General features: G+C 39.1%; 2 protein-coding genes across 5 annotated transcripts in view; one reads left to right on the top strand and one right to left on the bottom strand.

The window, feature by feature from the left end:
- GPR155 (G protein-coupled receptor 155) overlaps positions 1 to 1,953 on the top strand; it is a 29,854-nt gene extending 27,901 nt beyond the window's left edge. For 3 of the 4 annotated variants that reach the window (XM_054209478.1, XM_054209480.1, XM_054209477.1), the window contains exon 16: positions 1,369 to 1,953. In XM_054209478.1, the coding sequence (XP_054065453.1) occupies positions 1,369 to 1,591 (223 nt within the window). In that variant the 3' untranslated portion in view covers positions 1,592 to 1,953. Of the gene's footprint in view, positions 1 to 1,315 lie in introns of all 4 variants that reach the window. The other variant, XM_054209479.1, reaches the window with a different exon arrangement.
- Positions 1,954 to 2,819: 866 nt separating this feature from the next.
- Positions 2,820 to 13,152, bottom strand: SCRN3 (secernin 3). The gene is made up of 7 exons (XM_054209487.1): positions 12,917 to 13,152; positions 12,632 to 12,813; positions 11,711 to 11,910; positions 10,821 to 11,033; positions 8,056 to 8,218; positions 7,515 to 7,695; positions 2,820 to 7,051 (listed from the first exon to the last, which is right to left on the bottom strand). The coding sequence occupies exons 1-7, from the start codon at positions 13,082 to 13,084 to the stop codon at positions 6,896 to 6,898; spliced, it is 1,263 nt and encodes a 420-aa protein (XP_054065462.1). The 5' UTR covers positions 13,085 to 13,152; the 3' UTR covers positions 2,820 to 6,895.
- Positions 13,153 to 13,168: the final 16 nt, after the last annotated feature.

Raw genomic sequence — 13,168 nt, 5'->3', positions numbered from 1 at the left:
TAATTTGGGGTGGTCTTTTAATGGTTGGGTAGTCTGAAGCCACATTCCAGAACTGTATTTGACAGCTTCATGATTTCATACAGCCTCCTCAGAAGTCAGTCATGTTCCATAAGAAATAAAGTTACCCATTTAGGAAAACCGAACTATGAACTATGTCAGTTCAGCAAGTCAGACTTGCTTTTTTTCATGCCAGATGGTAAAGGATGTATCAGAAAATGTTTGTTTTGAAATAGGACAGGTTTTACTGTTGTGTTTCCTGTGACTCTGCTGCTATTGTGGTTACTTGGGCCCTTTGGTTGGGTTTTGTGGTTTTTGTTAATCATATATCCACCTGAGAATACATCAAAATCTGACATTTGTTGCTTCATTGTTTTAATACTGTGTTCGTGCGGAACTAGTTTCATGTCTCTTTTTTAATCCTTGTGAGTTAAAAGAAAGCGTTTATCTTCTCATTTTAAATATTCATCTAACTTGATGCTCTCCTCTTTGATTTAATCACACTGTATCTGAGACCTTGTAATCGTGGATTTTTATTTATTTTAATTTTTGCTTCCCTGCTAATATATGTTAACACTGCTCTGTGTTACTGCTGCTTTTAACTTAAAAAAAAAAATTGAGAAGGAAGTTTGTTTTTTGCCGTCTCTGTGTAGCTGTTAATCATCTTCAGAAACTCTGCACTTGGGTTCCATAGAGCAGATTTTAGATAACCAGAAACATTTATTGCTGCAGGTAAATTTCTGAATGGTATTTTTTACTGCAGCTATAGAGATGTTAGTGGCATAGCCTCATAAATATGTAAAAGAAAATTAGGTTAGTCTTGTTGTAAACATTTTGTTTATTCTTAGTACTGCCTGCATAGTAAATATTTAACCGGATATGCAAGTTAAATGGTTTTTGTTTACAGTATATGTAAGCGGTTAGTGTCTGTTTAAAGCTGTAGAGAAATTATAAAATGGAATTAAAGTGCAGATCGAGTCCCTGTTGCTGCGGGCGCTCTGCACTCAAATCAGATATTTTGTTGCAGAAATGATCATGCTAATGAACACATGGGAAGTAAGTATCCAAGAAATAGAATTACATTGTGTGTGTTTTTAGGAAATTTGCTACTTTTGTTCACAGAAGCTTATTTGCCCAAGCCTAAAATAACTTTGTACGTACATTTTGCTTCTCATTGAAGTGTCTGTAGGAAGAGGTAGTGTACATTGGCATGTCCCTAATATACAAAACTTGCAAATTCTCTTCTAACATGCTCTTAACTATCATGATGTCTTTCCTTGTTTCCTGCTATTTTTCCTTGCCTTTCCCCATCGTGCAGTGGTGGTACCAGATTTACAGAACATGTGGGTGAATCATTCCTTTGACATACAGGTGTGGTGCGAAGATCTCCACTGGCATCTTCTTTGGCTGTGACCTGGTGAACTGGCTCATGCAAGTTGGCCTTGCCTCTGACCGTGGGGAAGCCGTGATGTATGGAGACAGACTGATGAAAGGAGGCGTCGTCCAGCATATTACAAATGAATTTGAATTTCGGGATGAATATCTGTATTACCGCTTTATTCCTAAGAGACCAGTTGCAGTTGAGAGCCATTGACCTGAGCATACAGGCAGAGGACAGGCGGTTAGTGGTGAATGTGACCACCTCCTCTGCCTTCACCACTGAAATTGGAAGTATTTCTTTCTCAGGGCTGTCAGATAATTGCATTATTCTTTCTTGTAAAGTTAAGAGATGTGGTTCTACTTGTGTCTATTCTGAAGGAAATAGTAGCAAGTGATATTTAGTGAGTGTTCCACCAAGAATGCAACTAGAACAAAACAAGATGCTCTGGATTTAGAGCATTTTTCTCCATTTTGAAGAAAACAAATAGTAAAATGATGTGTGTCACTGTCATATTGTAGAGGCGTTATAACAGCAGCTTTACTGACTGGTGCCACAATGGAGAAAAAAAAAACAAACCATGAATGAGCGGTATTTTCCACATTGCTGTATGTTTTCCATACTTTAGTGTGATGAAATATTGATTCCTGTTTGCAGTCAGGCTTCCCCCTGACTTCATAGAGGTACGATTAATTCTGTCATATCCCAGTTTTTACTACTCTACTCTTGTCTTTTTCTAGCTGTTTACACCTCAGATGAGGTGGTTTGTTTCTCCCTTAAAGAATTGTTGTGAAAACGATTCCGAAGTCAGAGGATTAAAGCTGAGGAAATATTGTGTGGAATAAATAATGGTTTTGTACAAGCTTACCAAATCTTTAAAACATAGAAAAATACCCACCGCTCCCCCAGATTAGGAAATGATATAATGGAATTTCATGCACACAATTGGTTCTGAAGTTTTGCCTTATGGTGGTAGTAACAGCTTTGTCAAGAGTAGATTTTTACTTTCTAAAATTAGCCTTTCCAGTTTAATTCAGAAGTGCCAGCCTCAAATAAAGATGCTACAGAAGCCTTGGATACCCGTGCAAGTCAAGATGAAAAATTTTATCAACTCATAAAACCTTTTAAATGTAATAGTGACTTTTAAATCTATTATTTAAAGAATACTAACTGAACATCAAACTTATGGTTTAGAGTAGCTAAAGATCCTAAAATTTTAGTATTGGTTGTGTAACACAGGTTTCTAATGAGCCTCAGGTATCTTCCTACAATGTTTAAACTACGATGTAGTTACTGTAGTGTCATTCGGATTCCTGTGCACTGAAGGCAGAATCTTAGAATCTGTGTGTCTTCTGCAGTATGTTGAAAAGGTTAAAGACAAACTGTAGTATCTGACAGCCGTTATGCTGCCCTTTTAAAACTGCAAGAACAGCATTTATATGTCTATATCAAAATTTTATATAGTGAGGGAAAGGAACCCGGGTATTAAAAAAAAAAAATAATTATTTGCTCAAGCATATGAATGTCATCCTTTTTTTAAAAAAAAGTCTTCCCTTTTTTTTTTTTAGTACATGGATTTTTTTATCATAACTACTTAGGCATTTACTTTGTATTAAGAATTAAAAGTGCTTTTAGCAGCATAAACCACGGTTCAAGAAACAGTTGTTTTCTGGTAGCTATAACTCCAAGACTTATATTGGAAAAATAATTCCTTTTACTGTCAGTCTTATTGCACGTCTGCAGTGTGCACAGAAACATAACTGCATCCTCTGCATATGTATGCTATACAAATGGACACATTTTAATGTTTTCCAGCAACAAAATAATTGACGTTTGTATCAGGCTGTGGCCACAAAGGAAAACAATAGGCTATTTCCATTACAACTGCTGAAGATGGCTACATCAAATATTTTGGAATAATTAGATATATGTGACTTAAGAGCAGAAGCCATGAGCTTCTAAATGTTGTAACTTGTCAATAAATCTGTTACTTGATTTCAGAGTTCTGAGCTTTGATGTGATGTGAGGTGTGGGAGGGTTATGTGTGCATGTCAAGATTTACAACAAATGTGGGTTTTTTTTAGATTTGTTAAAGTGTCGTTTGGGTTTCAAATTTGGTATTTCTGAAATCCACTTGTGATGCTTTTTAAGTAGGCAGAGGACTTGCTAATGGGTGTTCACACAAAGATACCTGTTTTTGTCTAACAGCCTAAACAGATCTTTAGGAACATTTCAATTATCATCTGCTTAACAAATGCAATTTTATTTTATTTTTCGGAAAATTCTTCAAATGTTCAAGAAATTGATCTTAGGTCAGTTTTACGGTTCTATGCACAGTCATTGTTCTTGCACTCCTTTCATCATGAAGTCCTGCCCTTGCCTCCCTTTTTATAACGGCTCTGCTGTTCCCTAGATTTAAACATAACATACCTGTTTTAAGTAAGAAATTGCTCAAAATTTCTGCTTAGAGAAGGCTCCCTGCTACAAATCTAATGAAGAGAACACCTTTAACAACTGACACCAAATTCTGTTAGGTTAACTGTTACAACATTGCGACTGCTGATACCATACCCGTTAGTCTGATGAGAGTCTACAATGGCTATTAAATAGACTAAAGAAATTAGGAATGAAATACAGGATATGATAATCTATTTCTAAGTCACTGGGTACTTCTGGAAGCTAAGAATGGACCTTGAATACCTTTAGAAAGGTAAGTAACTCTTTTCTTCTGATATTTGCTTCCACCAAGGCACACCGGCAAGTTTTAAAATAGTGACAACTTGATGTATGTCAATAGTTCATCTACTGATGTGTGAATTTTTGGTGGTTAGGAACAGCTTTGCTTTGAAGATGTGGTCAGTGGCGCAATGAGTTATTTTATTGTGAAGGTGCGTTAGTTTGGGATAAACCTCTTTACTTGGAAGTGACAGTTCCACGAAAACATCCACTGAACAAGTCCAGAGGAGTCCCCAGTGAAACAATGGATCATTTTTCTAGCACTAATCTCAAAATAACTGTGATAGTGGACAGGGTACAACTTTTTTTTTTTTCTAGGTAGCAATTTTAGTACTTTTTAATAATGATCCTTCATAAACCTCTAGACCTTTTAAAATAAGCTGTAAGATGTATTCCTAGGTGAAATACGTGCAAAGATTGCCCTCTAGAGGACGTTCTGGTTTTCATTTTTTTAACGTATGGGGGAAGTGGGGGGTGACTTTTTTCCTCCTGATCTCATATTCACTTTCGGTTTTCACACTGCGTGTGTTCTAGGAGGATGAAATCCCAGGGGGAAAAAGGTACCAAAATGTCCTGTACTCTGTTGGCCATCACTTGATCTATCTCCGTGCATCACATTGTTTTTACTCTGCATCCTGTAGACCAGTAAATAAAAAACAGCACAGAAACTTGAGGAACAGCTGGACTGTATCTACCTATATTACAACCAGACCGATACGCTTAACCTGGTTAATTGCCGCCCCATGATTAAGTGGCCAAGAAGTTCACTTAAAGGCCTGCTCCACCACCTTCATTGCTTTCATTCCTGTGTAACTTCCCTGTGTTTGCATTGTAGCAAAAAATTGTTTCTCTTGTTTTGTTATGCTGCCTGTAAACTCGACTCATACCTTGGTTTCCAGCAGTTTTACCCAGCATTTATTGATGGTTTGAAGTTATCAAAGACATAGTGTGGAACAGCTGATGACCAAAAATGGGACAAAGATATACATGATGGTCACATACAGACATCCATGAGGAAAACAGGTAAGTATAGCAAAATTTTTCTAAATATACCTTCCAGTTCATGATCATTCACAGTACTATTGAACTTCAAAGAAATATTTTTGGTAAAACAGGCAGAAGAAGTTTACAGTCAACTCAAGCTTACTTTCACAGTCTTACCTGCTGCTCAGTCTGGCTACTGCTACTTGGTACGCATAGGATCACTCGAACCAGCAAGTTCAAGAATCTTTCCTGACCCATCAGTTTCTTCCTGTGGATCTGAACACAGTATCCCAAACTAACTTCTGCTTTCCCTGTAGGATCAGGAAGAACAAATTCTGCCAAGCTCTTAATTGCCATATTCATTCTGCAGACTTTACTGTATATGTATTTCTTTTGTTTGCCTATACTTTTTTTACCAGTAGGGGGATAGAACAGTTTACAAAATGAGAAAACTGTATGTATGTAGCCCCATCTTTAGCATCTGAGATGACTCTAGAAACTGACTAAATATAGAAAAGTCATCAAAGCATGATCTTTCTGTGGGGATGCTGTGTCATCTCACATACTGCTACCGCAGCTCTAATGCTCTGTTTCATGTTACATGTTCACTTACAAGGCTTGCAAAAGTCCTGGGTTTGGTGTCGTTTTGTTGGGGATTTTTTCCTTCCAGTCATACCTTTTATCCTGCTTGATCATGTAGTAAAGCCAGAATCTTCTTTCTTTGGTGTTTGCTCAGTTTGTCCCTTGCCACAGATAATAAAAGTAGTGTCACATACTAATCATTACTTTTAAACAGGATCAGGGAGAAAGAGTTCCTGGCAGGGCAAAAAGCTTGATTAAATTAACTGTATAGTCTGGTAACTTTGGCAAGACAGGTCATGGTTAAAATGTTTTCTATGAAGTGAAAAAATTTAAAAGGACTTTTAAGTGTCCTGCTGAGAACATGTATATACTTGTGTACCCCAACCTCTTCCTTTCTAGTTGCCTGATATAAAAAAGAAACAATTCAAGAAACATTAAAAAAAATCCCATATGATGTTAGAGAGCATATCGCAGAATCAATTTGACAATAATCATATTCGTATGTAAATAAGTAATTTATTTTTCAGTAGCAGGGTGGGGAAAATAGGGAAGTGAAAATTGTGTGGTAATTTGCAGGATACCTAACATTCTTGAATTCCGTGTAATCAGATTTCACAACAAATCAGGGTAAAATTGTATCTGTGATGTGGTTTTAATACAGCTTGAACTCTTAGCCTCATCTTACATTGAAGGAGTAGAAGGTTCATGTATGAAACATATCTTAGAATGGTTTTATCTAGCAGGGGAATATCAACATTACTTGACTTGCATATCACTTTCCTTTTTATTCAGTGCAATATTAGAAAAGTCCTTCAGCATGGCCATTTTAATTCAGACTGTGAAATTCTGCTACAATTATCTTGACTATAGAAGCTACATGTGCGTACACTAGAACTGATTTCTCCAAATCTTAGTGTTCTTCACCCAGAGATAGGGTGGTTCTGCAATTTAGTCAAGCTATCACATTCTAACTGCATCTGTCAATATCAATCTATCTCTGCTGCCAGCTTCATGCCATGTACAGACAAAGCCACTGTCTCTTAAGAGCCTTTTCAGCATTGCTGCATACAACCAAAAGCTGTTGGGACTGAATATGAATCTCCATCTTTAAAACCATCCATACTAACCGGTACACTGAAAATAGGATGTAATCTATATAGCCACTTCATTAGGAAAGTTAATCATAAAACTTAATTTTACCACATTCAAATAGTACTTTTAGCTATATATCTTGAGTTCTTCTTCTACACACTGTGAAAAAAGGTTAACCACTTGGTCAGCATCAAGACATCCGTTTTGCAGGATTGATTCCATTTCACTTATCTTTTGCTTCTCCAACTTCTCTATCTCTTTCAGCATCTCTTTACCTTTGCCCTGCAAAAAGAAACACATTTCACTAAAAACTATACAGAGTATGTAGTGTTCAATCTAACAAAATTCTGTTCCACTGTGCTTATTTTAACCTCTTAATAGTTTCTAGGGTGCAAGTTTGCGTTGGTAGGAGTTGGTTTACCAGGAGCTGTATATTTGCCTGTGGCTGCTCAAGCATTTTCCCATTATCTGACTAGTGCCGGAGTCCGTGTGGCCTGCTTCTCTGCAAGGCGAGCAGCACCTATAAGTTGTCTGGGGCTAAACCTGGGGGTACAGCAAAGTGCTAGTTGCGGTTTTTAGTGTTTGCAACATATGCCTGCCAGATGCAAGATGATGGGCTTCTGGTGCACTACAGTGTTCTTCACAATCCATCAAAGGGCATTAAATGGTGTCACATTAACAAAATGTGAGCAAGGAGCTTATATAAGCCACCTGCTTGCATTGAAATCTAATTTAATCAACGTACCTTGATAGTTTCCATAACTACAGCAGCACTTTCATGTTTTTTATAGAGCTCATGTCTTCGATCTGGCTTACTCTGAAAACGTGGTTGCTTCTTAACTGGATCATCATGCCCAAATGTAGGGGAGATAGTTTTTAATAACTGAGTAATATTGGGCACAAAAATGAAAGGCTTGAATACAGACCTAGAAAGAGAAAATAGAACAGATATCCTTTACTGATACGGTTTTGTTAAAATTGTTGAGTCAGTAGATTGCTGTGTTTTCCCCCATTCTTCTAATTCCTTAAGAGAGAGTATTAAAAAAATACAAACGAACAAACCCAAAAAAACTCGTAAACGATGTTTAACTCGGTGTCATAGCAGTGTTTCATTAGGTAGGTTGGTAGATGGCATTTATGTACATTATGATCCTCCTACTTTTTGATTGTGTTTTTTCAGAGGGAGAAAAAAACCCAAAGCAAAAAGGACTATAATCAGACAAATTACATATCTTTTCATTTAGGTATTTGCAACTTTTTATCCTAATTACTTGCTGCTACATCACCTCGCAGGATCGGGAGTTCCAGTGAAGTAGTGAATACAGGGGAGATTGGGCTGTTGAGGCAATACAGACACCATGCTTCCAGTTGTCATAAATCCACCTTCCATATTAATGCCACTCTCCTTGTCACGAAGAATTTCCATCATTATTTCAGAAGTGATAGATCCTATTTGAGATACAATACAATTATTTGCACGCAGCGCTAATTATAATACCTACTAAATGGCATGTTCTCTACAACTGGGTGCTTTTCCTTTAATAGGCAATGCCAATTTTAGTTTGTCCATGTTGGCAGAAAAAAAAAATCATCCTAACAGCATGCCTTAATACGTAACACACTTAAAAATATTATTGCTTTCCCCAAAGTATTTATTTCAAAGAGTATGTGATAATGAGCTGTAACATTTATGACTTAGAAAACGGGGAGGATGACAACACATGATGCTTTCCAGAAAGGTAAAATACATATGGCTAGCAAATGGTCGTTCACACAGTAACTTTTCAGATGAAAATTAGTAGCATGGATTAAAGGCTGAACTTTGTGAGCACTGTGTGGAAGTTAAGATAAATCACTATAATAGTTATTGGTATTTGTACACAGCTAATACCACTAGGTTGCTTTGGAAATGTAAAAATAACAACAACTGTGTGTGGATTTAGTGTGTAACTTTGAAAATAAAATGCCAAGACTGTCACTTTTTTTTTTTTTAAGAATCTAACCTTCCAAGCACTTAGGCTTCAAGTTGACAATTGAAAGGATGCACTGGCGTAACAACTTGTCCTATACTAAGAATCAACAGAAACTACAATAGTACATCCGTTTGTAAAGAAGTCTTAATCAACTACCTATGTGGGGTACAGTGCCAAATGTCTCTGTGAAAATAACTCTTTCTTCTCACTTAGATGAAACAAAACCCCTTCTACATATGCCTCTGCATCTACTGTTCAAATGATCTTGCTGTTCATGTAGTGTACACTGAAGCTTAAGTACTGGCATGGTACCACTAGGCAATCCAGTATTCTAACAGGCAGCACTTGCAGTGGTTTTCTTTTCAAATTTGGTATAGCAGTTAAACATATGCCCATGGCAGAAAAACATTAGTTCATTCAATTTTTTTTTTACTTGAAGGTATCTTTTACCATTTAATCTTTTAGTGTTTCCCTCACTGAAGTTCTAGCTGCATAAAGAATCTTTTTTTTTTTTAAATGGCCTTGCTGTTTCCTCTTAAAATAATCACTCTGCTGCTAATTCAGATGTCTCCAATATTATTTTTTATACACATTTCAAATTGCATGTAGACAGGCGTGCAGCACTACATTTCAGCAAGGAAACACTCTTAAATGTTCCCACGGGTGCCTGGGAAAGTTAGAGAGTTCAAGAAATCAGCAGGCTAGATGAATAAAGAAAAGAAGCTACAGTCAGTTTGTCAACTGCAAGTTGGCAACCTGTCCAGCAGGAAAGAAGGCATTGCATATTTTCCACTAGACTTTTTCATTATTTTGTATTCCTGAAATACATTCCCTGTTTTTTGAAATATAAATAATGTTTATCTTCACATGGTAGGCAGCCTGGAAAAAAACTGTAATGCCACTGAGTGAAAAAGGTGGGAAGGGTAGATTAAAAAAACCAGTGATTTTACTGATGCTGTAAACCAAATAGCTTTTAGTTAGGGCACCTATTTAAAGTAAGTGTAGATAAACTGAAACCATATGAGGCTGATATAACCTGAACACCTAGTGTGATTTTTAAAATGGCTCAGGTAAATGCCTGCAAATGGGGATTTAGAATGAAAACACTCATAGAATCTCGGCATTGTTATAGTACAAGTAAATACAGGTATTACGAAAATGCTTTCGGTATTCAGAACCTGCAATTCACAAAATGAATGCAGGATTTACATGATCGCTAGAGCAGGATAGCAAGAGGTAATTCATTCTGACGCATTAACTAAATGCCAAACCTGGTCTGGCGGAGCTCAGCCAAATAAATAAAAAAAAATACAGGGCTGCAATGTAATTTTGGTTCAGATTAATTACTTCAAATGAGCAAGTGAATACAGATGCAGCAAAAACCTGCCAGGTGGATGCAGTTAGAAGAGAAGTAATAGCTTCTTTCTATAGAGGTCTGAAAAATAAGTGAACAAGTTAGTGATTGGGAGCACCTGCTTAGAGTACAGAAAGTTATTTTGTTCTGCTCTCGGTGTGTTTTATTAGACTACACAAGGTTAGACCAGCAGTTATAGTGAAACTACAAAGATTTAAAAACAAATCTCAAAAAATAAATGCAAGATAAGTATCTGAATGCTGTGCTGTTGTCTTAGGTCTACATGGAGGGTACTAGAGTGAAGTTGTTCATAAGGTTCTGTCTGTGGCTGCAAACCACTGGGAGTCTGTTTTAGCCTCTGGTTTGGAGTTTGTTTTTTTCTTAGAAGTACAGTAATAATATATAGCCTACCAAAATGTTTCAGAGCTAGGTCTTATGGAGTATTTAGTGATATGATCATAACGTGACCTCTCGGTGTTGTTACTGTAGCTCTGTGTGATTGATATTTGACCCTTGTTTTAATTTTTCCTTATCAACAAATTGGCAAAAATGGATAGAAGAGTTCAAGTTCAGCATTTCTCCTTTAGGCAAAAAGTTATTCTAGTAGATTCTGGTGCACCAAATCATGTGAATGACTGCCTGCATCAGATTTCTAATAATTTATGATTTAAATTAACGCAGCTCACTAAATGCTTTCCATATCTTAAAATATAAAAAATGATACCTTTGTGTTTGTTCAGAAGTTTATAGCCTTCACAATATCGGCCTCTTGTTGTGGTCATTCTGGCAGTATTTACATAAGAATATGTGGCAGCAAAATCAAATTCCTTTTTCCCATCCCACCAGCCCTTGCTTTTGGCATATTCCTTCAGTTCTGGGTGTTCTCTGTCAATCTTGGTTGTGATAGAGAGCTGGTTGGAAATATTCCGTACGCCACCTGTTTGTAAGGTGAGGAAAGAATCATTTTAATGCCTGGAATGCTTTTTCTTGGTATTTTGTTTAGAATTAGCTTGCTAAAGCAAATTATGCACTGAAGAGTTTCCTACAAGATCTGTGAGTCCTGTGGTTTATTTTTGGTTCTCTCTCACTGGCTATATGTATCCTTCTGATTGAAATTCCACTGCCACTCAGTTCTGACTCATTTACTTCTATTGCCAACATCACATTTCAGGTTCTGCCCTGATTATTCCTATATTTACATTCTTCCTCTTAGACCTCCAAAGACATAGCTTGTCCTTTTAAGTCCACTGCAAGAATCAGCCACTTCAGGGCCCAATACACGCATCCTGTCAGTACTACCCTGCCACCAAATGAAATTGCCGTCGACTGCCACCATCATTAAGACCATACATACTGCTGTCATTCTCACACTGACCTTCTTGCAGTCCTCTGTTTTACAAGTGCAGAAGTGGTCATCTCTGAGTCTGAAAAGGCCCCCTGTGACTCAGCTCCTCTGTGAAACTGCTAGCCACTGCACACTGATGCCCTAGGAAGCAACTCCTGTACATATCTAGCGGCCAGTTTGATGCCTTAATGAAATGGTAAAAGAAAAGTGGAAAACTGCTAATTTTCATTGCAATTTGAAATGTTTAAAACAAAGAGCATCATCCATACCTTCTACTTTTTCTGCTGCCCAGTATTTTCCTGATGTTTCCAGCACCCATGCCTCCTTTCGGTCGGCTATCAGAAAACTGTTATGGTATGTAAATGCCATCTGACTCTCCATACAGTTTCCTCCCTGTCCATATTTTTCTAGCAAATCAACTATGACAGTAACAGCCTTTTCAGCTGTGTCCGCTCTCTCGAGTCCCAGCCTAAAACAAAAGGAAGATGTTGACTTTGGAATTGTAAGCTTTACACACATACATTCAGCCTGGCTATTCAAATTGAATTGGGAGTGCTATTTCTGTACCTGATGCTGGTATGATCTGGTAAGAGAAAGGAGCAAGTCACTTAAAGGGCTTGTCTGAAGGGGGTCCTCTGTGTCCTTGACACAGGGAAAAACAACCAAATGGAAATACAGAAAGACAGGGAGAGGGCTCCTAGGAAAGGTCTGCGAGTTCCCGTGTGGGCACAGGACTGGGAGGAAACACTACCAAGAACTGACTGCCTTCCGTAAGTTAATGAGTTACACTGACATCCAGCAGGGCAGGCACAAGAAGGTGTTGTCATTTATGTGGAGATGCGCAGCTAAAGCTGAAACTTCAAAGTAAGTGTGTGAAAGATGGCGGAAACAGGAAGTGAGAACAGACCCTAGGAAAAGGCCCAAACGCTAGGAGAGGGAAAGGTCTGATGATTTCCTCGACAGATTCTGTTCTAGCCCCTGATACCTCTCATGGGCAGAGATCTAATGCCTGTGCCAAGAAATACTTATTTTTAACCACGGCTAGAACAGCAGAAGAGACAGACGCGTCTTCCGAAGAGTGAAAGCGCCTATTTCCCACACACGCAGCCCCGGCCCGTTATAACTCAAAGCAACTCCTTCAAAACCCAACTGCGAAGTCAGTACCGCGTACCGGGACGGCCCGTGCAAACCTGACGAGGTCCATGCCGAGGAGGGCCTCCTCGCCGCCCGCCTCCTCCCTGCCCCACACCGCTTCGTTCCCGATGCAGAGGCCGTGCTCGTTGGCGCCCATCTCGGCGCCCCACAGCCAGGCGGGCCGGCTCAGCACCACGCCGTGCGTCCTCTCCGCCTGGTCGATCCTCACGTAGGTACACTGCAAGAAGCCGGCCCGCGCAACACAATTACCATCTTCCCCCCGCCTCGGCTCAAAAATACACAGAAAATAGGGCGAAAGGGTGTTTTTTTTTTTAACTCGCCTCCAGCGCCGCGCCCGGCGGGTGGACGGCGGCCGGGAAATACACCACCTCCTGCACCTCATCCGCCGGCCGGTCCGAGTTCTTCCCGAAGACGACGCGACCCCCCGCCGTGGCGGGCGGCAGCGCCACGAAGGTGTCACAGGAGCTGGGGGGCGGTCGCGGGGACATTCTGGTGGCGGCTGCGGCTCCTCCGGGCCCGGTGGCGGCGGGGCAGGGCGGGGCTGAGCGGCGGCTGTGCCTCGCCCCGCAGGA

This window comes from Rissa tridactyla, chromosome 7 (assembly GCF_028500815.1).
Source record: "Rissa tridactyla isolate bRisTri1 chromosome 7, bRisTri1.patW.cur.20221130, whole genome shotgun sequence".
NCBI classification, from domain to species: Eukaryota; Metazoa; Chordata; class Aves; order Charadriiformes; family Laridae; genus Rissa; species Rissa tridactyla.
The sequence above is the reverse complement of the archived record's forward strand: the minus strand, read 5'-3'. Positions and strand labels throughout refer to the sequence as shown.

Excerpts from the sequence above, each read along its gene's own strand:
- SCRN3 (XM_054209487.1), bottom strand. The coding sequence starts at position 13,084 with ATGTCCCCGCGACCGCCCCCCAGCTCCTGTGACACCTTCGTGGCGCTG. Across the intron at positions 12,814-12,916 it reads CGCCGGGCGCGGCGCTGGAG|TGTACCTACGTGAGGATCGA; the intron begins GCGAGTTAAAAA and ends GGCTTCTTGCAG. Across the intron at positions 8,219-10,820 it reads ACTTCTGAACAAACACAAAG|GATCTATCACTTCTGAAATA; the intron begins GTATCATTTTTT and ends TATCTCAAATAG.